At 47.1% G+C, this 25,548-nt stretch overlaps 1 protein-coding gene across 2 annotated transcripts; it reads left to right on the forward strand.

Annotated features, from left to right (window-relative positions):
* The first annotated feature begins 1,070 nt into the window (after nt 1–1,070).
* On the forward strand, nt 1,071–25,241 carry LOC103716905 (ubiquitin fusion degradation protein 1 homolog). 2 transcript variants are annotated; one of them, XM_017845154.3, is made up of 10 exons: nt 1,071–1,268; nt 3,912–3,950; nt 5,542–5,622; nt 20,308–20,332; nt 20,431–20,463; nt 20,581–20,702; nt 20,814–20,944; nt 21,096–21,322; nt 23,565–23,818; nt 24,905–25,241. In XM_017845154.3, exons 2-10 carry the CDS (start codon nt 3,948–3,950, stop codon nt 24,995–24,997), a joined length of 969 nt encoding a protein of 322 aa, XP_017700643.1. In that variant the 5' UTR covers nt 1,071–1,268; nt 3,912–3,947; the 3' UTR covers nt 24,998–25,241. The 2 variants fall into 2 exon arrangements, with proteins under 2 accessions (XP_017700643.1, XP_008803325.1); XM_008805103.3 differs by having other exon boundaries at nt 1,121–1,268; nt 23,559–23,818.
* Nucleotides 25,242–25,548: the final 307 nt, after the last annotated feature.

The raw sequence follows: 25,548 nt of genomic DNA on the forward strand, positions 1-25,548 counted from the left end.
TCCGGGCGTAGAGCATCCAGTCCCTTAATTTAATCGACGCCCGCACGTTTCAAACCTGGATAACTTGGATGGAAGTATTGCCCCCTCACCACCAGACTACCACCTTAGTGGCACATCCTACCTTTTTTATTAAAGCCTTGAATCATTTATTTGTGCATGCTTTGAAAATTTTTTGTAACTACTGGTATATTTCTACGTTATATCCATCGTAGTTTCTGATCATCTTAAAGATCATAAATTTGTCGTTATTGAAGGCTCTTTTCATAGTCCATGGATTAAACTTCAACATGTCAGGTCCATAGATGGACATTTGAACTAATTTACTTTTTCATATTTCTCCTTTGTTTCTTTTCCTTTCTTTGTTTTGCTCATCTTGTTTTCTTTTCTTCTTCTTTTTTTTTTTTTGCTCACTGTGTTGTTATTGTTGCTGCGTGGCTCGCCCAATGAAAAAACCCTAATGCTATTGAATAAGTTGGATACCAACCCATCCTTTGTTTATCACGGTAGGTTTATCATTAAGACCAGCAAATCTGAATCTAATCCAAATCAGCAACCTACGGATAGTTATGGGTTCAAAAATAGATCTATAACGGAAAAATCATGATCCAGGTCTAGTCTACCGAAAATGTATCGGCCTAATCTTAGTCTAACCCTATCCAATATTGGCTAGGAGATCGATTTGTATGAATAGGATCAAACATGGATGTGATCATGGCACCATAGCTTAGCCAATATACAATGCATAGCATATCAGCACACTTGTACCCCTCAATTTTTTTGAATTTATTAAATTATATTTTCCACTTATTGCTTTGATGCTTGCTGAAAATTACAATCCTCTTGGAATCCAGATCCATATCTAATTTCAACCAGATGAATGCAGTGTCGGATATACGTCAACATATTCGTGCCCAATTTGCAAAATCGACGAGCCATATGGCATCTGGTCTACTCCGACCTATATCCTGGCCCAGCCCCATCCTTTCATGGACGCGGCTTGGATTAAAACCTTAGACTCCAACATCTGGTCCACGTCGGCTCGAGGGTACCTGGATCCGACCGGACCCGCTGGCACCGCACGCATCGCCTGTGGCTGTGAACCGGGTCTAGTCTGGTTCAGAAAGCCCAAGTCGACTCCCGGTTCACCGCCGTCCGGGGCTGATGCTTTCCCCATCGATCGCCAGATATTCCCCTCGGAGTGCACGTTCCTGTCTCTTCCCTTCCGCGCGGTAGAGCGGAGCCTTGGCAAAATCCTCTCTCACCGAGCGGTATTTTCTCTTCTGCGCCCTCCAATTATTTTTCCTTCAATCTCGTCTTGAGAAAGTCATGAAAACTGGGAATTCTTGATTTGTCTCTCCTTTGATCTTCGATGCATCTGAAATGTTGGATTTTCCCCCTTTTTCTAAGCTCGCTGTTTGCGTCCCCCCAATTGCAATCTTGAAAACTAGGGTTTGTAGCTTACTCCAACAAATCTGTGTCCATGTGAGACTGTTTGACAAGGCTCAGATTTTTTTTTTTTTTTTGGGCAGGTTTGTTGTGCGCGGGGGGGGGGGGGGGGGGGGGGTGCGGTGGGGGGAAAAGACGTGTTTATGGTCGAATTTTTATGATCTTGCTGATGCCAACACTCGAAGTACGTTGGCCTCGGCAGGATGCTGTGTGTTTGCGCGTCTGTGAATTGTAAACACACTGATGAATTCAGAGGATCACCAAGAAAACTAAATTAGTAGGTGAAATCTTTAATTTTATAAATTGTTTTCTCCGATGCGTAGATGACAATTGGAAATTGATGGGTGATAAATAGCAACAAGCGTGTCCTTCCTTTGGACATGATAAACTACGGTGCGCTAAACATGTTCATAAATTGCAGAAAGGAGATTTGAGCTATGAAATTAATTAAGGGCCTGTCTGGATTCTTCACTGCCATGCCGGCTGAATATCATGCAAAAGGAAGGAATCGGATGATGAGAGGAGCCAACAGAAGGGAGAAATCAGGAAAACCAGGCTGTCCGATCAATCTTGCTACTTCATGATTTCTGGGGCACCAAGATTTACCATCTTAAATAGGTTTGGCTATCCTCCTGGGGTTACAGGGCTAATCTGGATGTCCAATCCATTCTTTTCAGCTGAATTGCACTCGTGTGGATGTTTTAAGGGGATTTCCTAGTCAGGCATCCAAACTGCTCTTCAATCAGTCAAAGCTATGTAAAAAAGTTAACTTCAAGGGGAGGATTTTGACTTACATATGATGAGGGTTGTGAGCTTTTGCATACAAGGATATTGCAGCTCAACAATATAGTCATGGCTTGAGGGTTGCATGGATTAAATTATGAAATTCCAGTGTTTAATTAATTATGGGGGATTTAAGTTACATATGATGAGGGTCATGAGCTTTTGAGTACATTGATATTGCAGCTCAACAAGATGGTCGTGGCTTTAGGATCACATGGAGCTTTAGGATCACATGGACTGAATTCTGAAATTTCAGTGTATAAATAATTATGGCTACAAGTTAGTATATTTTCTAGCAAGAGAACCGAATAGGTTTCCTAGTTGAATTCTCTTCTTCAAGGGTGAGAAGGGAAAAGAACCTCTGTTTAGCTTTAATAAAAAAAAAAACTCTGACACTTTAGAAGATCGCAGCAAAACTGCTCAATAATTCACATTTTTTGTATCTTGATTCTCTACTTGAATCGCCTCTTTTATACAATGTATGCTATTTGAACTATCTCTTGTTCTAGTTCCCTTTATACAATCACTGAAAATGGGATATAAGTACAAAACGCCCCCTTTTCACCCCATGACTATTTTTATATGTGATGCAGTATCACTTTCCAGTATAACCTGCCTAGTTGCTTCTATTTATGATGAGGAAGTATCCTAGGCTTCTGCTGAGAGGTTTGACCTTGGTATATGATGAGTTCAACTGACTTGATGAAGAAGGGTCTGTGGCCTAAATGATACTTCCCTAATACTTACAGAGCGGTTGTGATTGCGTTTAATATACCTTAATCCAACTATAACTGATCTTAGACCTGATCGAGGAAAAATGGATTGATTGATTGTATATACGACATTTGAACCTGATCCAATACTTTGATCACACTGGTCATACATTTGCAAAACTGCAAAATTGAAAGACATGAACAATATAGATTAGTCCAGGATGAAATAATTCAAAAGGTGAGTTTTTTTTTATAAATTTTTTCCCCATAAATTGAGATTGTACATCTCAACCTAAACTAGATGCATGGTGAACTTGAACCATTTAATAATAATCTAGAGTCAGAAATAAAGCCAATCTGGGTTGGATTATGTCAAGTTCACAACTTATCCAAATTATTTGCACCTTCAGAGTTGATCTTGACCTTTCTGTCCACAATGGCCACCATTTTAGCCACCACCGCTAGATAGAAGGAAGTATATGAAACTTTAGGTTTAAAATATCAAGTAATATTCTCTCATTTTCTTCTCCATCGTAGCTCTCTATGTACTTAGAAATCCTATCAACTCTCTTAGTGAACTCCTAGAGATCTAACCTTTAAAATTAAACACCTAATATTCTTATTCTTTTTATTTCTTAAATAAGTGGCAAGCTGGCTAACCTTCATCTGTTATCTTACCTATTCAAGTTGCTAGACAACTTGCCTTGAATGTGAGTATTTTATACATGATAAAGTCAGGGCATGAATTCATTTCATGAATATCTTCTTATTTTCTATGACTAAGCTTATTCATGATAACATAGGCTTCTAATTGTGGTTAACTAAGTATTCAGTGTATATATGCAGTTGCAGATGAGCCATTATGTATTTTTCTTTTAAGTTTGTAACTACTGTTTGACATTTTCATGGGAAATATACATATTTTCAATAGTAAATGTTACTTACGTGTGTTGAATTGCATACTGATAGGATCACTGGAGGGCTAAGTGCTGGGATCTAGGCAAAATGGTATGTTTTATTGGTGCAATTCTCAAAACTTTGTCCTTACTACAGTATTCGTTTATTATATATGGAGTTATTAGAATGTTAAATTTAACTTTTGAAATCCATATGTTATTTTCTATTATATTAATGATATTGTCTCATAAATGCTGCATCTTTCATTGTGATCTTTATGTTCCTAATTGTTTGTTACATGTTGTAGCACTATTGCTTTTTTAAGAATATTGGAATATGCCTTTGAGGGATCTGATTAGAAGGTTGTGTATTTATTAAATTCAGGTTTTGTGCCTTTTTTTTGCTGTGGAAATATCAAATTGTTGGTATTGAAGATTTTGCTATAGGTAGATTGCTCTACTACTCGCTGTTTAGAAAACAAAATTGAAACTTGCCACGCCTTAAGTCATGAAGCAATTAATAAGGTATTATAAATTATACAAATACATGCAATAGAGTCTCATGTGCGGTACTTGCTTCATGCCTCTTCTGATTACTTTATGAGAGGCATGCCAGTAGGGAGAGGGATGATTTTATCATCATAGTCATCAACATCTCATTGTTGCCATTGTTGTCATCTTTTTGTGATGTCTGTACTTTTAGTGCTTTACATAGATATGTAATGTTACCTTGTACAAATAATCATATGATGCTGGATATTTGAACCAAATGCTAGATCTTTAATCAAGTTTTAGCAGCCCAGTCAAATGTAACAATCATATCCTTAACTACTTAACCTTGCTTTTTCACATGATTTTTCTAATGTTTTGGATCTATCATTTAAAAAGTCTCAGAAGCTTATGCTTTGCCTGTCAGTTTATCGAGGATTCTAAAGGAACCAACCTCTCTGGGTTCTCGGTTGCCTACCTTTATTTTTTACCTTTTCTTTGAATAATTAAAATAAGTAGTAGACAATAAATCTATGCCTTTCTCCATCTTTATCAAAATTTTGAATCAAGCTTCGCTGTCTCGGTATTGGATCCGTACCGGTGCCACACTAGCATAGTATCGGTATGGTATGATACAGAGTTTTTGTCGCATACCGAGTGTCGGTACGCCATTCATACTGGGTACCCATACTGAACCAGTAGTACCGTAAGCCCCGTACTGCCTGGTTCAGGCTGGTACGACGTACCTTGCCTTGAATAACTTTATTGACATTCACTTGCTTACTAGTAGTTTTATTGACTTCTTCCACCATTTGTTCATAAATAAATTGACATCTTTTTCCATAATAACTAGAGTGGCAATGTTGGCACTTTGTGGTCAAGCTCAATGTCAGATCTGTTGATATGCTGGATTAACATTCTTCATAGCATTACAACCAAGGTTTTAAGTACTTGAGTGGACCAGTCTGTACCATGCATACTGTATAGGACATATAGAGAATTGGTATTCAGTATACTCCCTGTATTAACACTAGGTACTGGGGCGGCTTACTATACCAACACTCTGTACGCCCAAAATAGTTGGGTGGTGGCATGGGTAGCGAATTGGTACTTGAAACCTTGTTTACAGCATTTTCCATATGCAAAATTTTGAAAATAAGCATCTCAACAATTATCTTCATTCTCCTTGACTTTTTTGCTTTCAAATGTTGCAGTTCTTCGATGATTATTATGGTTATCATGGAAGTTCTTTTGAGCAGACGTACCGTTGTTATTCTGCATCTTTTATTGATAAGGTTTGGTGTTCTTTTCATGCTGTAACTCACATGGTGTTACTAAATTTTAAGTTTGCTATACATCTTAAGTTATATGTTCACTGAATGCTGTTTATGCTTTTAACTGCCATTTTTTTGTTGTCCAATGATTGCTTGATGTTTATAGTTGACTATCCAAAATATGTCGTATGCTAAAAACCCTTGCTAAATACTCTTTGGGTTGCAAGAATCATCATTCGTAATGGAGCTACTTATTAAGGAGAATAATTGACAGTTTACTTAGTTGCTCCCATGTATAGATTTTTATCAAATAATTGTTTTCTGGGATATCATGACACATAAGAAGGTCAACAGATATACTATTTACACCACAGATATACTTTTTCCACCAGGGTACCATGGTCTTACGGACTTGTCTCCTTGATTGAAAATGCTAGAAAAGATATCAAATATTTTCATCATGTTCTTTTGTCAATAGACTCCGAGATTCTTGACTTTGCAGAAAAATGAAAGAAGATCCTCCTAGGTCGTGCTGGATACATTTTCTGCGCTCAAGTTTGCTCTGAGGTTATAGAAACATGACATTGGAACTAATATTGGGTGTCACGCTGTTCTGTGACCATGATCTGGAAATCCTTTCTCCCGTACTCTCCATACTTAGCATTGTCTATATGAGGAGTGGAATTGATCAATTATCTTTTTGTCCTTTTACTTAGAAAATTCTTGTATGCTTGTGGGACATTGGAGATGGTAGTTCTGTTCAACTTGATGGAAGTGATACTCAGCTCCAGTGGATCAGCTAATAATTCTAGTCCATGAGATGTGTAAATACAGAAACTAAACCGTGGATACAAAATCATCTTTCTTTGTTTTGGCTTAGAAAATATTCAAATACTTGTATTTTATTCACCATTCAACTTGTCAGAAGTGATATCATTTCAAGTGGATTTACTAGTAATTCTGGTACATGGGACATGTAACATGCAGAAACAAAGTGACTAACATGAATGTGAAGTCATCTATAATACTTGGGGAAAAAAAACAGCATGCTCATCCGGACATGCAAGATCAATTTGCTTATAAATACAAAATCTGCAGTAGGGACCTTGATCTTACTGATACCAGTCCATATGTCATTTCTTAGCATTGCAATAAATCCTGTTCAAAAAGAAACATAATAATGGATCTTCTTTGTTAACATTTGTCTATGCATGAAGAAGTTACAACATTTTAAAGGCACCAAGAACAAAGCAGTTGTTACAAACCATTGAGTTTGCTGCATGATTATTTTGGACTCATCTGGAGAAGAAGATGGCTTATTGAAGCTGGCACTTATTCTCTTTAAAGAATCAAAGGAGGAATGAAGTTCTTTTACAAAGAGATAATGGCAGTATATAGTATCTGTTAGGGGAAAAACCCTAGGTCATATATCCACAGAGGCGCTCGGCCGAAGAGCGCCGACCGAAAAGCTGCTCGGCCAAGAAGTGCCGACTGGAAAGCCACTCGGCCGAAGAGCGCCGACCGGAAAGCTGCTCGGCCAAAGGATGCCGACCAGGAAGGCACTCGACTAGAGGGCGTCGACCAGAGCGCGCGCCAAGAGGTGCCCCACCCAAAGCTGCTCGGTTAGAAAGCGCCGACCAAAGACAGCGCCAAGGCGCTCTGCTAGAAGGTGCTCGCCTAAAGGGCGCCGACCAGGAGTACTTGAAGCAACCCCGCCACAGGGCGCCCCATTGGGCGACCAGCTCGGCTCGGCACTCTTGCCGAGCCGATGCCTTAACCAAATGTTCAACCTCCGCCTAAAGTCCAAGGGACTGACAACTCCTACGGCTTGCGACCTGCCACTATCTCCAAGCCATCAAGGCATAAGATCTTCGCAGGTATTCGGCACGACCTGCCATTAATGCACGAGACTCTCTCAAGTCTCCGATGCACTCAGTCATTTAATGAACACGGCCCAAGACGATCTCCGGATCACTGAACCATCAGAGCGCATGGCTCTACCTGACCGCCGGTTCATTCGGTAATAAATGCACTTACCATCCACAGACCCCAGGCCCGCTACGGCCGGCGGTTCAACCACTCCAACAGGTCCGATCGACCGTGACAACTCCCTGGTTCCGGTCTGATTCGGCCTTATTTTCCACCACGCCATTAATGGGCCAAATCGTGCCCAATTATCACATAACAGGACAAACCTCATGCCACCTCCCAGGTAACCGAATCCTCCTATAAAAGGGAACCTGGGGGGAAGAGGAAAGGGGGACCAAAACGGGAGGAAAAACCCGAAGCTCTCTCTGTCTTCTCCACATACTCTCTTCCCTGCTCTCTCCACATACTTGCCCCCTCTGACTTAGGCATCGGAGGGCCGGCGCCAGGGAGCCCGGCCACCGGCTTTTTTGCAGGACAGGACAGGACTGGACGCACCACCCCTCTTCGGACTTGCACACCCCCCGCGGCGGAGGACGCAGCCGGCCGGCGCACCGCCGTCCGCCCCCTGCAGCAGCGGAGCTCCTCCTTCCCTGGCTTCGCGGCGGCCCCCGGGTCCAATTTCCAGCAACAGTTGGCGCTAGAGGAAGGGCCCGAGTTCGCTACCATGAAGCTAAGAAGCAAAGGGGCTTCCAACGCCTCTCGACGTCCTCCACCAAGCCCAGAATGTTCCGTTCGGAACTCATCACCCCCGGTTGAGCCAGCACCTCAAGTTCGACCGGAACAATTTGATGCCCTGGTGCAGCAAGTGCAGGCGTTGGCTACCGCCGTTCAAAGCTTGCAACCCAGGGGCATCCCAGCAGCACCGCCTCCCCCGGCTCCAGTTCAACTGGGGCCCCCTACTAGCGGGCTTCCTCTTCGAGGTCAGGACTCTCAAGTCCAGGCCTCCCTCTGGAGAGAGCACCCAGTCAGAGATCACGGAGGCTGGCCACAGCCTTCAGAAGCCGAGTCGGTTCCAGGGCAACCTGCACCCAGAGGAACCGCTGTAGCGATCCTCCAGAATGATGAACTCGACAAGAAGGTCGAAAAGCTGGAGCGCCAAATCCAGGCACTCCACGGGAGAAAATCGGGACGTAACGGCGACTTCGAGTTCAATACGAAGTCGCCCTTCTCCCAGGAGATTGAAGATGAACCGGTTCCCCTCCGGTTCAAAATGCCCCAGGTGGAGCCTTACAACGGCAAGGCTGATCCCTTTGACCACCTGGAGAGTTACCGGGTCTTAATGGCCCTACAAGGAGCCTCGGAAGCCATGATGTGCAAGGCTTTCCCGGCGACACTCCGAGGACCAGCCCGGCTTTGGTTTACCGGGCTGAAGCCGAGTACTGTCTCTTCCTTTGAGTAGCTCGGCAGACAATTTGCTGGCAACTTTGCCGCCAGCCAGCCCCAGCGGCGGACATCTGACTCCCTCCTTGATATCAAACAAAAGGAGGGAGAATCCTTCAAGGAATACTTGGACCGGTTCACCGCCGTAACATGGGAAGTCCGGGAGCTTGACCAGTCAATCGACATGTCGGCGCTGAAGACTGGAGCCCGGTCCTACAGATTCCTCTTCTCGATTGAGAAGAATTTCCCAGCGGACCTTACAGAAATGTTCGCTCGAGCCCGGAAGTATGCCAAGGCTGAGGAAGCCGTGGCCGTCAGGCGGGGCGGGACCGAGCAGAACCCCAAGAAGAGGCGCCGTGAGGAACGCAGCCGACCCAGAATCCCGTCTCCACGACGAGCTAAGAATCCGCCCTGCCCGAAAAGTCCACCCCGGTTGAGAGGACCGCCGCAGCAGAGGTCACTCCGCCCGAGGTTCCCACTGCAGGCCCGTGCACCTGAAGGGAGGTATGAAAAGTATACTTCCCTCAATGCTCCTCGGGCTGAAATTCTCATGGAGATTGAGAATCGGGATTGCATCCGGCTCCCCCCTCCAAAGCCAGACACCAGAATCCGGCGTGATCTCCGGAAGTATTGCCGTTTTCACCGGGATCACGGCCATGATACCGAGGATTGTTATCAGCTCCGAAATGAGATCGAAGCACTCATTCGCCGAGGGGTGCTCGATCGGTTTGTGCAAGGCCGGCGCGAAGGGAAGAAGCCAGCCGAAGGAGCAGTACAGCCTGAAGGTTCTAATGCCAACAGGCCCATCGCCGGCGTCATCAACACTATCCGAGGAAGGACCTCGGCTGGGGAAGCCTCAGGGGAAGGAGCCTCCTCGAAGCGCCCGCGCACCTCTGAAGCCATCTCCTTCTCAGATGACGATCTAGAGGGAGTCGAAACTCCCCATGATGATGCCATGGTCATCTCCATGATCATAAATAAATTTGATGTAAAACGCATCCTGGTTGATAATGGAAGTTCGGCGAATGTTTTGTATTTTGATGCTTATTGTAAAATGGGGATGACAAAAGAACAGCTACGGAGGATGAATGCTCCGCTAGTTGGATTCACTGGGGATTCAGTCCCAGTAGAGGGCGAGATCGACCTTCTGGTCACAGCCGGGCTCGCCCCTCGTGAAAGTACCGTGGGTATGAGCTTCCTTGTGATACGCCTGCCCTCGGTTTACAACGCCATCCTTGGAAGGCCAGGACTCAACGCCCTCCGAGCAGCGGTCTCAACTCACCACCTGCTGATGCGATTCTCCACCAGCCAGGGAGTCGGTGAAGTCCGAGGGGACCAAATGGTGGCAAGGCGATGCTACCTAGCGATCCACGAGGCAAGACGACCAGCCGAGGTGCCCGCCCCAACGACTGACCAGCCCTCAACTGAAGTTATGGAGGCACGGGTCAACCCCCAGAAAGAGCGGGTAGAGCCTGGTGAGTTGTTAATTCAAGTTCCCTTACGAGAGAACTTTCCCGAGCTAACCGTGCAGATCGGCTCTGGCCTTGGCGAAAACGAGAGGAGTCGCCTCGTCGACTTCCTACGGGACAATATGGATGTCTTCGCCTGGTCGCCTGTAGATATGCCGGGGATAGACCCGGAGGTCATGGTCCACCGGCTTCAGGTGAAGCCGACCTGCAAGCCCGTGCGGCAAAAGAAGCGAGGCGCCGCCCCTGAGCGACAACGAGCAGCAGCCGAGGAGGTCGGCAAGCTCCTTGAAGCCGGTTTCGTCCGGGAGATATCCTACCCGGAATGGCTCGCCAATGTGGTCCTCGTCAAAAAAGCTAGCGGAAAGTGGCGTATGTGCGTGGACTACACCGACCTGAATAAAGCCTGCCCGAAGGACAGTTTTCCACTTCCCAGCATTGACCAGCTCGTGGCCTCCACCTCGGGTCACGAGCTGCTGGCATTCATGGACGCCTTTTCCGGATATAACCAGATCCGCATGGCGCCAGAAGACGAGGAAAAGACAGCCTTCATCACCGACGGGGGAACCTACTGCTACAAAGTGATGCCATTCGGTCTAAAAAATGCCGGGGCGACTTATCAAAGGCTGGTCAGCCGGATCTTCAAAGACCAAATAGGCCGAAACATGGAGGTCTACGTGGATGACATGCTGGTGAAAAGTAAAGCGGCGCAAGACCACATAGCCGACCTCAATGAAGCATTCTCCACACTCCGAAAGTACCAGATGAAGCTCAACCCAGCTAAATGTGCATTCGGGGTCACCTCCGGCAAATTCCTCGGCTTCATCATTACACAACGAGGAATCGAGGCCAATCCAGAGAAGATCCGAGCCCTCCAAAGGATGACGCCTCCCAGAACGGTCAAGGAGGTACAGCGGCTCACGGGCCGAGTGGCAGCCCTCGGGAGGTTTATCTCCCGCTCGGCCGAGCGCTGCCTTCCATTCTTTGCAGCCCTCAAGAAGCCGAAGAACTTTTTGTGGTCGGACGAGTGCCAGCAATCTTTTGAAGAGCTCAAGCACCTGCTGGCTTCCCCTCCCCTACTCACGAAGCCTCAACAGGGTGAGCTCCTCTACTTGTATCTAGCTGTCTCCCCTGTAGCAGTAAGCTCGGTCCTGGTCCGAGAGGAGGGGAAACTTCAGAAACCGGTGTATTACACCAGCCGGGTCTTAAGGGATGCTGAGACCCGATACTCCAAGCTTGAGAAGACCGCCTATGCTTTGGTCATCTCAGCTCGGAGGCTCCGACCCTACTTCCAAGCTCACACAGTGGCCGTGCTGACTGACCAGCCGATCAAGCAGATCCTGCAAAGATCGGATCGTGCGGGTCGGATCACTAAATGGGCCATTGAGCTCGGGGAATTCGACATTGAGTACCGGCCCAGACAGGCGATCAAAGCACAAGCACTCGCAGACTTTATGGCCGAGTGCACTATACCAGATGAGGTCAAGCCTGAACCTGAGCCACCGCTGGAGCAGACCCCGAGTTTTACATGGGCTCTACATGTCGATGGCTCTTCAAACTCGGGGGGTAGTGGAGCAGGATTTATTCTCACCAGCCCGGAGGGGGTGGTCGCCGAGCAGGCCCTGCGCCTCGAGTTTCCTGCTTCCAATAATATGGCGGAGTATGAAGCGCTCGTCGCCGGGCTTAAGCTAGCCAAAGAGCTAGGAGTGAAGGACTTGAAGGCCTTCAGTGATTCCCAGCTCGTCGTCAACCAAATTGTGGGCGACTTCGAAGCTAGAGACCCGACCATGCAGAAGTATCTCCAGAAGGTACGGGATCTCGCCTCGACCTTGGACTCTTTCCACATCCAACATATTGCCAGGTCGGAGAATCTCAGGGCCGACCAGCTATCAAAGCTGGCGTCCTCTCGCATGAGCGAGCTTCCCAAAGGGGCAGTCCTGGAATATCTCCAAAAGCCCAGCACGGACGAGACCGAGCAGACCCTCTGCACCGAGCTCGAGCCAAGCTGGATGGATGGACTCATCAGCTATCTGCAAGACGAAACTCTCCCTGCTGATGTACGAGAGACTCGCCGAATCAAGCGCCTCGCCACCCGATACATACTATACGAGGGAAAGCTCTATCGGAAATCCTTCACCTCTCCCCTTCTCAGATGCCTTCGCCCAACGGAAGCTAATTATGCCCTGCGCGAAGTCCACGAAGGAATTTGTGGAAACCATCTGGGAGGACGAGCCTTGGCCCATAAAATTCTGCGCCAAGGGTATTATTGGCCGACACTCCAGAAGGATGCTATGGATTTCGTCAAGAGATGCGACCGGTGCCAAAGGAACGCCAACGTTCAGCGCCGGCCCTCGGCTCTTTTGACTTCTATCAGCTCCCCTTGGCCTTTTGCCCAGTGGGGAATTGACATCCTCGGGCCATTTCCTCTGGCCACCGGGCAAAGGAAGTTCCTGGTCGTCTCCATCGACTACTTCACTAAGTGGGTGGAAGCTGAGCCCCTCGCCCGGATAACCGAGCAGAAGATGCGGGATTTCGTTTGGAAGTCCATCATTTGCAGATTCGGGCTTCCCCGCATCCTTATCTCTGACAATGGTCGCCAGTTCGACAACATCCATTTCAGAAAGTTCTGCTCCGAGCTTGGCATTGACCACCGCTTCACCTCGGTCGCGCATCCTCAGACAAACGGAGAAACCGAGGTAACAAATCGTACTATTTTGCAGGGTCTCAAAACCAGGCTCGACAAATCCAAAGAACAATGGGTCGAAGACCTATACAATGTCCTGTGGGCTTACCGGACTACGTTCCGCGTCCCCACCGGCGAGACTCCCTTCAACCTGACATATGGGACGGAGGCCGTCATTCCACTAGAGATTGGGCTCCCCTCTCCAAGAGTCGAGCACCACGATGCTAGCTCCAACTCTTCGCAGCTCAGAGGCAACCTCGACTTGATCGAGGAAACAAGGGAGGTCGCCCGAGTGCGTATGGCGAGGTACCAACAAAAGACAGCTCAGTACTACAACGCCAGGGTTAAAGTCAAATCTTTCAGACCAGGGGACCTTGTCCTAAGAAGAGCTGAAACCTCCCGACCAACTGAGCGAGGGAAGCTGGCCCCGAATTGGGAAGGACCATATCGAGTCACGCGCATTCGCCGGCCCGGAGCTTATCAATTGGAGTCTCTAGATGGGACTCCCATTCCGCGGAGCTGGAGCTCTGAAAATCTCCGCATGTACCACCAGTAGAACCCTAAGGGGTCCCTCATCATTCAACCATTAAATTTCATCTTATGAATTTCACTCTATAAATTTCATTTCACGGTTAACTGATGGATTGCGAACTTATTCCGAGCTCACCAATTTTCTTGATTATCTCATGGCATCAGGTTTATTCTTCCCTAACCACGGTTGGGATGCCCTGATACCTCGGGATGATGGAGTACCTGCGTGGACTCCCTGAAGATGTCCATGAGTTTATGGTGCGCTCTCCATGGACGAGCTCGGCTCGTGCTCCATCGATTATTGAGTAGCGGTCCTCTCTGACCGGACGAGCTCGGCTCGTGCTCCATCGACTATTGAGTAGCGGTCCTCTGACCGGACGAGCTCGGCTCGTGCTCCATCGATTATTGAGTAGCGGTCCTCTCTGACCGGACGAGCTCGGCTCGTGCTCCATCGACTATTGAGTAGCGGTCCTCTGACCGGACGAGCTCGGCTCGTGCTCCATCGATTATTGAGTAGCGGTCCTCTCTGACCGGACGAGCTCGGCTCGTGCTCCATCGACTATTGAGTAGCGGTCCTCTGACCGGACGAGCTCGGCTCGTGCTCCATCGATTATTGTGTAGCGGTCCTCTCTGACCGGACGAGCTCGGCTCGTGCTCCATCGACTATTGAGTAGCGGTCCTCTGACCGGACGAGCTCGGCTCGTGCTCCATCGATTATTGTGTAGCGGTCCTCTGACCGGACGAGCTCGGCTCGTGCTCCTACCCCGACCTCGGCCGGGATGCCCCGATACGTTGGGATGTTGTCTTTATTGGCCAAGCAAGCTCGGCTCATTCTTTACCGGCTTCAGCCAACGAGCTCGGCCCGCTATTCCATTTCTGGATTTCTCTGCCGACGTCCTCGAAGAACGGAGTCCGAGCAGAGAAGCGTCCTCAGTCGCCTCGGCGCATGGACGCATACGGTACAAGGTACCCATTTATTTAATGTTTTTTACATTATCTATTCTGCTTCTGGATTTCTCTGCCGACGTCCTCGAAGAACGGAGTCCGAGCAGAGAAGCGTCCTCAGTCGCCTCGGCGCATGGACGCATACGGTACAAGGTACCCATTTATTTAATGTTTTTTACATTATCTACTCTGCTTCTGGATTTCTCTGCCGACGTCCTCGAAGAACGGAGTCCGAGCAGAGAAGCGTCCTCAGTCGCCTCGGCGCATGGACGCATACGGTACAAGGTACCCATTTATTTAATGTTTTTTACATTATCTACTCTGCTTCTGGATTTCTCTGCCGACGTCCTCGAAGAACGGAGTCCGAGCAGAGAAGCGTCCTCAGTCGCCTCGGCGCATGGACGCATACGGTACAAGGTACCCATTTATTTAATGTTTTTTACATTATCTATGCGTTGCTATACCATTGGTCGAAGAACCGAGCAATGGAGCTCGGCAAGCCAAAACTTAAGCTCAGGCCCTAGAGCCCATATCCTCGGAACCTAAAATAGATCCGAGCAGAGAAACTTATGCTACAATAGACAAGTTTCCACACATGAATATTCATTTCAAAAAGCCCGGAGGCCTAGTACAAGAGCTCGGACCCGGCCTTAACAAAGTATAGAGGCCGCTCCGGCTTACAAAAAGGAAAAAGAAGATAGGAAAAAGGGGAAACTACACAAAGGGCTCAGGCCCGGCGACTTCAGGAACAGCTGGCTCTTCTGCGGCCGAGGCCCCCACGGTGGCTTTAGGAGCTGCCTCGGTGACCTCGAGAACGATCTCGCCTTCTTCAGCTTGACCCTCCTGGTCGGTCCCGCCAGAGGTTGGAACCTCTACCTCCGCCTCCGCTTCTGGGTTTTCGACCCCAGCGCCTGGTTGAAGCAGGCTAAGGTCGAAATCTGGGAGAAGCCGCCGCAACTGATTGCGGAAGTCCTTGAAGCCCTGGATGAGACCATTGACGCCTTCCTCTTCCATCAAGTTGCGAAACTCTTCCGATTCACGGAAGAGCTTGACGGCGTCCTGGGCCTGCTCCCGGGCCTCCTTCTCCCGAGCCTCATGGTAGGCGGCCTTCCGCTCCAAAATCTTTATTTCTCTTTCGCGATCCGCGAGCAGAGATTGCACGTCAAGTAGACGGATCTCGAGATCTCGGACCTTTATTCGAGCCTCCCCCACCTCCTGCTCGCGTATAGCGAGCGACGATTCGGCCTCCGTCCGGCGGGCCTCCGCGGCGCGCACTTCGGACCTAGTCAAAGAGTGCGCGCCCTTCTCCTCTTCAAGTTCGGCGACCAGAGTCCGAACCTCGTCTTCGGCCGCCCCTAGCTTCGCTTGAAGCACTTTCTGCTCGGCCTCAGACGCGAGGAACTTTGTTTCGGCCTCCTCGCGCCCCCTTTGATGCCTTCGGGCCCGGTCCCGATAGTCCTGGATGATGTGAATCATCGTCTCGGTCTCGTGGAGGCGCTGCAAGAGGGACATGTAAGAAACAGTTAAGCCAAAACACAAATTTGCACAGAGATAAAAGCTGACTTACTCGGATGGAAGAGCAAATAGCGGAGTCCATGAACTCGCCGTAGTTCATGGACCGAATTTTGGCCTGGTCGGCCGGGAGCAGCGCGACCCGAAGAACTTCGCGCGCCACTTGTACATTATCGAGGGCCGAGTCGCCCTCGAAAACAGCCCATCCAGGAGCGTAAGGCACCCGCTCCTGAGGACCCGAAGGACCCGCCAGACCGGCCTCAGCTGGCCTGGGTGCGGCCGACCCCGTTGCTTCTTGGCTATTCCCCGGCTCAGAGCTGGGGAATTGGGGTCGAGTAGACGGCTGACCGGACCGCTGCGTGGTAGAGGTGGGGCGTGCGAGCGCCAGATCTGCTGAGGTCCTCCCTCCCTGGTCGGAATTTGGAGCTTCCCGCTGACCAGGGACTTGCGAAATCGGCACCGGACACGGAGGTGCCATCGTGGCTCCGCCAGAGCCCACGCCCTCTCCCCGACCAGCCTCAGGGCGCACGGGGCGAGAAGCGCGCGCCTCAACGGTTGTGGTCGTCGAGGTCTTCGCCGAGGTCTTTGCTTTCTTCCTCGGCTCGGTCGGTTCTCCTGAGAGTTCAGCCGCCCTCTTTTGGAAGCGGGCGTAAAGGACTTCGCTCTTGGTCACCATTTTTGCGATGTCTGCAAAGATGAGCAAAATTAGAACATTAGAACAATAAGGAAATAAGAAGTTGCTGTAACTATCCTTACCCTGAGGACGTGCCGAGCTCAAGCCCACGTTCACCAGGGCGTCCTCGCTAATGAGGCCGTTCAGCAAAATCCCGTCCCCAAGGCTGCGGATGGTATCGAAGATCTCCTGCTCACGCGGAGAAAGCTGGGGGAGCCTGTTGATGGATTTAAGTTGGGCCGGCCTCCACCTGGGGTCAAACCCCCAGGACCGTTCGGAACCCAGGAAGAAGAATTTCTCCTTCCAACCATGAATGGATGAGGGGGCACCATGAAAAAGTGGACGACCCACCTGGAGGGCGATGTAGAGCCACTCCCCGTCTCCCGGGTTCGACTTAAAAATAAAAAGTCGCCGGAAGACGTTGACAGAGGTAGGAATCCCCTGTAGTAAACACAGTGATAGGAAACCCATCACTGCCCTCCAAGCGTTTGGAGTGAGTTGCGCCGGGACCAACTGGCATACCGCCAGCAACTCATTCACAAAGCTGTGAAGAGGAAATCGGAGGCCGGCCCAGAGTGACTTCGAGTGCACTCCGATCCGGCCTACCGGAGGATCGGTTACCCGATCCCTTCGCCTGGCGGGTTCCAAATGGAACCCGTGAAGAGGGAAAAACCACTCTTCGGTCATCTCGACCTCCAGGACACTCATGGTGGATACTACTTCGCTAGGCAAAGAACCCATTACAAGAGAGAGAAATCAAAAAGAAGGGGGACCTGGGAAAGACGCCGGAGAAAAGGGACTTCGGTCTGAGGAAGGCTGGGAGAATAGGAAGCTGGAAGCAGAAGGCAATAGAAAGAGGACAGGGGGCCGGGGGAGAGTTTATATAGACCTCCCCAACGGCCCGGATCAGCGAAAAAAGCGCTGCGTCCTGGTTAGATGATAACACGTGTCGGCCTAAAAGACAGAACGACGCATTTAATTAGGGCTGGCGCTTCGAATGTCGAAGCGCCCTATCGGATCGTGCGGAAAGGCATCCGCAATCGAAGATCGTGCGGCCCCATCATGAGCCCACGACGCGAGGACGCTTCGCAAAAGGTGTCCCAATAATGAGGCTCTTCGGGAAAGAAGAGACGCCGCCTATTAAAGGCTCCTCGAAGCGTTCGATAATTCAAAACGCACAGTAAATCAAAATTTTCGAAATTCGTGATGACCCAATTAAAGCTACTTCCCGCGCTCCAGCTGATAGCCAACTGGAGCTCGGAAGTCGGGGGGTAGTGTTAGGGGAAAAACCCTAGGTCATATATCCACAGAGGCGCTCGGCCGAAGAGCGCCGACCGAAAAGCTGCTCGGCCAAGAAGTGCCGACTGGAAAGCCACTCGGCCGAAGAGCGCCGACCGGAAAGCTGCTCGGCCAAAGGATGCCGACCAGGAAGGCACTCGACTAGAGGGCGTCGACCAGAGCGCGCGCCAAGAGGTGCCCCACCCAAAGCTGCTCGGTTAGAAAGCGCCGACCAAAGACAGCGCCAAGGCGCTCTGCTAGAAGGTGCTCGCCTAAAGGGCGCCGACCAGGAGTACTTGAAGCAACCCCGCCACAGGGCGCCCCATTGGGCGACCAGCTCGGCTCGGCACTCTTGCCGAGCCGATGCCTTAACCAAATGTTCAACCTCCGCCTAAAGTCCAAGGGACTGACAACTCCTACGGTTTGCGACCTGCCACTATCTCCAAGCCATCAAGGCATAAGATCTTCGCAGGTATTCGGCACGACCTGCCATTAATGCACGAGACTCTCTCAAGTCTCCGATGCACTCAGTCATTTAATGAACACGGCCCAAGACGATCTCCGGATCACTGAACCATCAGAGCGCATGGCTCTACCTGACCGCCGGTTCATTCGGTAATAAATGCACTTACCATCCACAGACCCCAGGCCCGCTACGGCCGGCGGTTCAACCACTCCAACATGTCCGATCAACCGTGACAACTCCCGGGTTCCGGTCTGATTCGGCCTTATTTTCCACCACGCCATTAATGGGCCAAATCGTGCCCAATTATCACATAACAGGACAAACCTCATGCCACCTCCCAGGTAACCGAATCCTCCTATAAAAGGGAACCTGGGGGGAAGAGGAAAGGGGGACCAAAACGGGAGGAAAAACCCGAAGCTCTCTCTGTCTTCTCCACATACTCTCTTCCCTGCTCTCTCCACATACTTGCCCCCTCTGACTTAGGCATCGGAGGGCCGGCGCCGGGGAGCCCGGCCACCGGCTTTTTTGCAGGACAGGACAGGACTGGACGCACCACCCCTCTTCGGACTTGCACACCCCCCGCGGCGGAGGACGCAGCCGGCCGGCGCACCGCCGTCCGCCCCCTGCAGCAGCGGAGCTCCTCCTTCCCTGGCTTCGCGGCGGCCCCCGGGTCCAATTTCCAGCAACAGTATCCATGATCGATATCAAGACCAAGGAAGCACTAGATTTGATCTCAATGCTGATTTGATGCACTGTGAGGACTGAGGACCATTCATATTTCTTCAATTTCTACCTAAATCTGTGTTTATACAAGTAAACAATCACCTGTAAACACACGAAATATATTGGAGCAGCAACGGGGCCTTAACGACGCATGCAAAAGTGAGATCTGAAGGATGTATTAAGGAGGAGGAAAAAGGAGGAAATGAATCTGGAAATAAGAGAAAAGTGCAAAAAGAGAGAAGAAAAAGAGAGATGTGGTGGATTAGAGATGAGGAGCACACTGGTTGCTATGATCATTTGTGTGTTCCTGGCTGTCTTTAAAGTTAGGGCAGCCAAGGTTGGTTTAAAGGACCAAAATATCCCTGAATAGCAGCTGAGTAGCATTTGCGTTTTCCTCTATGATTAGGACCAAATATAGCCCCATTTATATGATTTACATCAGAAAGTAATGCATTAATCATATCGTCCAAAGTTCAAATTGATCTTTATCAGTTTTAAGATAGTTTTTGAATTTGTTCCTACTCTTGACCCAATGAAAGTCATAACATCATAATTATAGGGATGAAGCTAAGCATGAAACTTGACTTCGCAAATATCTTTTCATTGCACGCATAGGGCCTGTTTGGATGCCTGAACCAGCTATCCAAGGATAACTTGCCCTAGAAATGGATTTTCTTTAAATAGAGAGAGCGCCTTGTAGCAAAAATTAACGGGATGGGTACCTTGCAGATTATACAATTCTGAAAATTGAGAATACTAGATTTCTTTTGAGAAGTGATTTCCAGTATCCGGGTTGGTTCAGGATAAGCATTTTTTGACAACACACAATCGACCTGACCCAAATCCAACCTAGTCCAGGGGAAATACTACGCCACCGATGCAAAGGTTTTAGGCAACTTACTGGGATAAATTAGCTTTCTTTCTTGAAACCTTTAATTTTGGCATGGCAGAATATTCATATCATTTCTTTTGTTGCCACTTTTTGAAGCGTCAATATAAGCAAAGAAACAAAAATATATTATCTGGGACTTCAGTGAGGAGGATGCTTCTCACCATCATTCTAAAATTGGTGTTTGTATCATTTTTATCCTTGTGATAATTCTAATTTCTCTCTCTGCAGCCCCAGCTGGAAAGTGGTGATAAAAGTATGTACCTTCATTCCTCTAGATCAGTGTCAAATTTCCATCTTTCTTTTTATGCTACCTCAACTTCTGATGATCTAACATGTTTTCTGTTATCTCAGTTATCATGCCTCCCTCTGCTCTTGATCGACTTGGTAACTTGACCTTTTGTCCTCTTTTCCCTTAGACCTTGTGTCAAATTAAATGTTCATTTATTTGATTGTTTGTGTCATTCCCTTTTTATTTATTTATTATTTTTCTTTACTTTGCAGCATCCTTGCACATTGATTATCCAATGTTGTTTGAACTCTACAATGCTGCCGCAGAACGAGTTTCACATTGTGGAGTTCTAGAGTTTGTTGCAGAGGAGGGCATGATCTACATGCCATACTGGGTTGGCATCACTCAGAGAATTTTTAATTAAATTTGTTTTAATCTAATTTATCTACAAATGGAACTAAAAGGAACCTTCTGCTTCTTTTGATTTTTCTTCCTTTGTCTTTAGATGATGCAAAATCTTCTTTTACAAGAGGGAGATACTGTGCGTGTCAAAAATGCCACCCTCCCTAAGGGTACATATGTCAAACTGCAGCCTCACACAAAAGACTTTCTAGATATATCAAACCCCAAGGCGATGTTAGTAATTTGCTTATGTACCATTACTATTATATCAGCATGCTTCTGTATCATATTTGTTGTCGATGCTTTTGGATATAAAATGGAATGTCATTTTTTCTAGTAACTTATTAGCATGGTGAGGTATTAACATTTTCTTTTCGTACTGCAGCTTGGAGACAACTTTAAGAAGCTTCTCCTGTTTAACTACAGGTGACAGTATCATGGTAGCTTACAACAATAGAAAGTACTACATAGATATTGTGGAAACAAAACCTGCTTCTGCCATTAGTATTATTGAGACAGACTGTGAGGTGGATTTTGCACCTCCACTTGATTATAAAGAACCTGAACAACGGCGACAACCTTCAACTACTCCCAGTGAAGCTCCAGATCAAGGTTTCCATTCTGGGTGACCCCTATAGTTTCTATTTTTTTTCTTGGATTTTCTTTCCACTATCCTTTTGGTTTTCAAATTTATACACCTGCAAATTAATATGGCTTATCCATGCAAAATATAGGTCCCTCTTCTTCCTAGAAATGTTTCTAAGATCTGGTAGTTCCATCATCCATTGCTTGCTCTGATATTTTCGTAAATGTAATTAGATACACTTTACCTGTGTTGGATTTTCCTAGTGCTGTTTTCAGTTAGAAGATATGGTGTGGTGTCACGATTCTAGAGGCCAAAGATCTCAAGGGAAGAGCTAAAATGTATTGGCACCATGGTTTGTTGTATTAGACTGTACTACCTGGTACGGCGTGTACCATATTGTGGCTGTAGGGTATTGAGACTCGATATGCTCCCCCCTATCAAGTGTCGGTACCAAGATATGTGCCATACCAACATGGGTGTATTGATTGGATGCTAGTATAGGGTTTGATACCAGGTCTGCGAACCTTGATTGGGACAAACTTGCTTTTATTTTTTATTCGCCAAAATATAGGTCTAGGCCTGAAAGTTTTCTGCAAAGTTAAGCTCGTGCTCTACTTGAGCTGGCCTGTAGACTAGATGACCATGATCCGAACTAAGCTCGAGCAAGTTGATCCAAGTCTAGGCTCGAGCTTGACATGGTGGAGGGCATTAATGGTGGTCTCGGTAGAGCATGATAAGCTCGATCCAACATTGTGGAGGCTGCGGCACTTGCAATTGGAGGTGGCAAGGCGGGATCCAATATGGGGTTAGTTATTGTGTTAGATCGGTGGGGGCATGATCTGTACTAAGCTCGAGCTGGTTGATCTAAGTCTAGACTCGAGCTTGACATGGTGGAGGGCATTGATTGTGGTCTTGGCACAGCATATGAGCTCGATCCAACATTGTCGAGCCTGTGACTTGCAATTGGAGGCGGCAAGATGGGAGGCAACATGGGGGTGGTTATCGTGTTAGATCGGTGGTCAATCTTGTCATGGATGAGACCGAGGAGAAGACTCTCCATGCGTGGTCAAGGATGGGCTCGGTGACCTTGGCTAGACGAAGTCAAGGTGGTTGAGGGTAGCCTTGCAAAAGGAAACAAGGTTGGAGTGCTTCCAGTCAAGGGTGGGATTGAAGAGGCGGCCAACACAAAAATGAAGCTGTGGATGGATTGGGCTTAGGATTAGGATTTGAGATCAAAGTGGAATGAAGCCATGAGAGTGGGAGAGGGAGAGAGAGGGATCTCTGACCCCTTCATCCAGGTGAAATGGTAGGGCAAGGGAAGAGGGCTTAGTGGAGGTTGAGGCAGCTAGGGGGAAGAGGCGGGAGGGTAGGGTAAGGGTTGGGGGGCTAAGATAGAGCAAGAGGAAAGGAACGAGAGGGAGACGCGCACGCACACACACTAAGAGAGAGAGGCTGAAAGAAGGGGAATGGGATGGGAGAGAGGCTGCAGCATGGGGGTGGGAGTGTGGGGTTAATGGGTTAGGGTTAGATTGAATTAGGGTTTGGAGTGGGCCAGTGGTCGGGCTCTGAGTTGGGCCTAATTTTTAGAGGCTCTAAAACTCAACCTGAATCCAAAGAACTACTCTCTTGAGCTAGGCCCGAAGCCCGATATAAAGCTGGCCTGGCCCAGCAGACCTCAGGCTAGCTTGAGCCCATTTCCGGCACTAATTTGCGGATAGGGAAATTCTTTTACATGCATTTATCTGAACATATCTCTTAAATAACTACTTGTAACAACTTAAGTGTGGATGTCAAGCTGGTTTTTATTGAGTGGGTCCAGTGATACCAAGCATGCTGTTATTGGAACCCAATAATGTTATTTGTGGTTGTGGGTAAAGGTTTGTGCTAATTTTAACATTCACTTGTCATGCTACAGTTGAAAAATTAGTTCATTTGTATTGCTGGGATTATTTAATTCACTTTACATACTTGAACTACCCACTTTTTTGTAGTTGAAGATTCAATTTTTTTTTTGTATGCACATATTTTTTTCGCAGCTTTGATATTTGCTTATACTAAGGCACCACTATTTGGATCCCTTATGTTGCCCGAAGTGTTCCTTGTCCATCTTTGAAGTCAGTCTGAGAAAGGAAATTTTGGTTCCTCTTGTGTGTACTTGATTAGTTGGTTGTCCATGTTTCAAGGCATCTGCTGATTTAGCAAAATAAGAGAGAACTTGTGTTCTATCAAAATTTGATGTGATTTGTGTTACTGTCTTGAAAGTTTCAGATCAAGAGGCTGAAGCTGATGCTGAACCAAAATTCAACCCCTTTACTGGCATTGGAAGACGGTTGGATGGAAAGCCTTCAGAGTACCAAGAGCCAGCCATCTCTTCTTCACTAGTGAATCATCAGATAGAATCACCAAAAAATGCAAAACAGCACTCAGCAACATCTACTTCATCCAGTAGTTCTGCCCGTCAATCTGTGGGAAAGCTTATCTTTGGTTCAAATGCAAATAATGCTCCCAAGGAAACACCCAAGGTGCGCTTCAGCTAATCTAACATCATCTCTCCACCACCCACCCCAACACCACCCCTCCCCTACCCCCCCCCCCCCCCCCCCCCCCTTCCCCCCCCTCTATCTCTATCTTTCTTCTTTGAGTGTAAATTGATTATGTGGGGAAGTGAAGGAATTTGGCCAGTTTCTCTTCCAGTAGATCTCTCCTTTTCCCTGGCCAACTCATACAGTCTACTTACTCGAAATTTGATATGCATGCTGATTCTAATGTGCATAGTTGTGCCGGTAGTAGTTAACTTTTCTAAGTGCAAATAATTTGTAATACTAAGCACTGTTCTGCAGCTTCATTTTATAAGCGTTGTTGATTGAATTGTTTCTAGAGAATTAACTATTCATTTTTATGTTACTAGAGCTTGGTCATCAAATATATTTTATTAATTCTTGCAAGAAAGGAAAGTTGAAGAGGAGGAAGATGGTCAAGCAATGTTCTATAACAAAGAGTAGTAGTAAGAATAATTCCTTTGGCCTCATGCCTCCTTTTGCTCATCAAGTGTTAATTAACCAACTCATCCCCAAAGCTTTTAGCTGTTAGGGAAGGGGTCATTGATGTATATCAGGCCTCAACATCCCCTTGACATGCTTCCCGAATCATGCACGTGAAGGCACGGCGTAAATGAGTTGTAAATGACTTGAATGAGTCAAGAATGACTCAATGGGGAACGAGAAGGAAAGATTCAAGATAACAAATGGTGATACAAAGAAAAAAAAAGGCCTGAATAAGAACCTATGACATTTGGATCTCATACTATTTTAACTTACGATTACACATTAAAAGGTTGAGGTGTTAGGAAAGGATCAACAACATAAATCAGGCCTAGAAACTAGACATTGTTATCAATCAATTATATACCTATTGCAGTGTATTCAGGCTTTGTCACCTTACGTTATATTCACCTGTTATGTTAACACAAAATACGGGAACTGAGGTAAATATCACAAACAACTCATGCCTATGAAACCAATCAGTTTTTATCCACATTTTTTATTACATGATTAGAATTCCTGAATGAAACTCCACCATAAATTAATATATGCTGATTTGTGTTGCAGGTTGCTACAGAAGAAACAAAGGCTGAGCCGCCCAAGAAAGAAGAGCCCAGGTTCCAGGCATTTACCGGGAAGAGTTACTCATTGAAGGGCTAATTAATCGCTCTTTTCATGGATCAAAAGTACTTATTTTCACGCACGTGATCTGTTTGTTTGTTTTGTGTGTATCAAGGCATTCTCTGATAAGAATATATTTTCACATAGAAACCTTCCAAATCCCTTGGAGTGTGAACTTATTTATCTACAGGTAGTCTGTAAGTGATGCAATTGCACAAACACATTCCAGTCTAAGTCAGTTATCTAGTATTGTGAATCCCTGATATTTTAGTCAGTGGTGATCTGGATTTTAGAGTCTCAGATCTTTTACTTTGTTGGCTAAGCGAATATGACTTAAGGGAAGCAACGCAATTCTCACAGAGGAGAGGCTTTTGGGGTGTCATGCATCATTAAGCTATTGTAACCTTAAAACATGCGGTAAGTCTACTCGTTCTCAGAAACTTGGAATCTGAAATGCTGAATCTTGTTGAATGGTTCCCGAATTTTCACTAACGATAGCATCATTGTTAAGCTATTTAGGGATATTATGAATTATTCCCAAATTATTGTGAAGGTGAAATATTGACCGCTTATGAAAGATTTAATAAATT

This window comes from Phoenix dactylifera, chromosome 5, assembly GCF_009389715.1.
Source record: "Phoenix dactylifera cultivar Barhee BC4 chromosome 5, palm_55x_up_171113_PBpolish2nd_filt_p, whole genome shotgun sequence".
Classification (NCBI taxonomy): domain Eukaryota; kingdom Viridiplantae; phylum Streptophyta; class Magnoliopsida; order Arecales; family Arecaceae; genus Phoenix; species Phoenix dactylifera.

What these genes read in the sequence shown, in the direction of transcription:
- LOC103716905 (XM_008805103.3), top strand. An exon ending in CTGCATCTTTTATTGATAAG is followed by an intron (nt 5,623 to 20,307) that starts GTTTGGTGTTCT and finishes CTCTCTCTGCAG; the next exon opens with CCCCAGCTGGAAAGTGGTGA. An exon ending in CTCTGCTCTTGATCGACTTG is followed by an intron (nt 20,464 to 20,580) that starts GTAACTTGACCT and finishes TTTACTTTGCAG; the next exon opens with CATCCTTGCACATTGATTAT.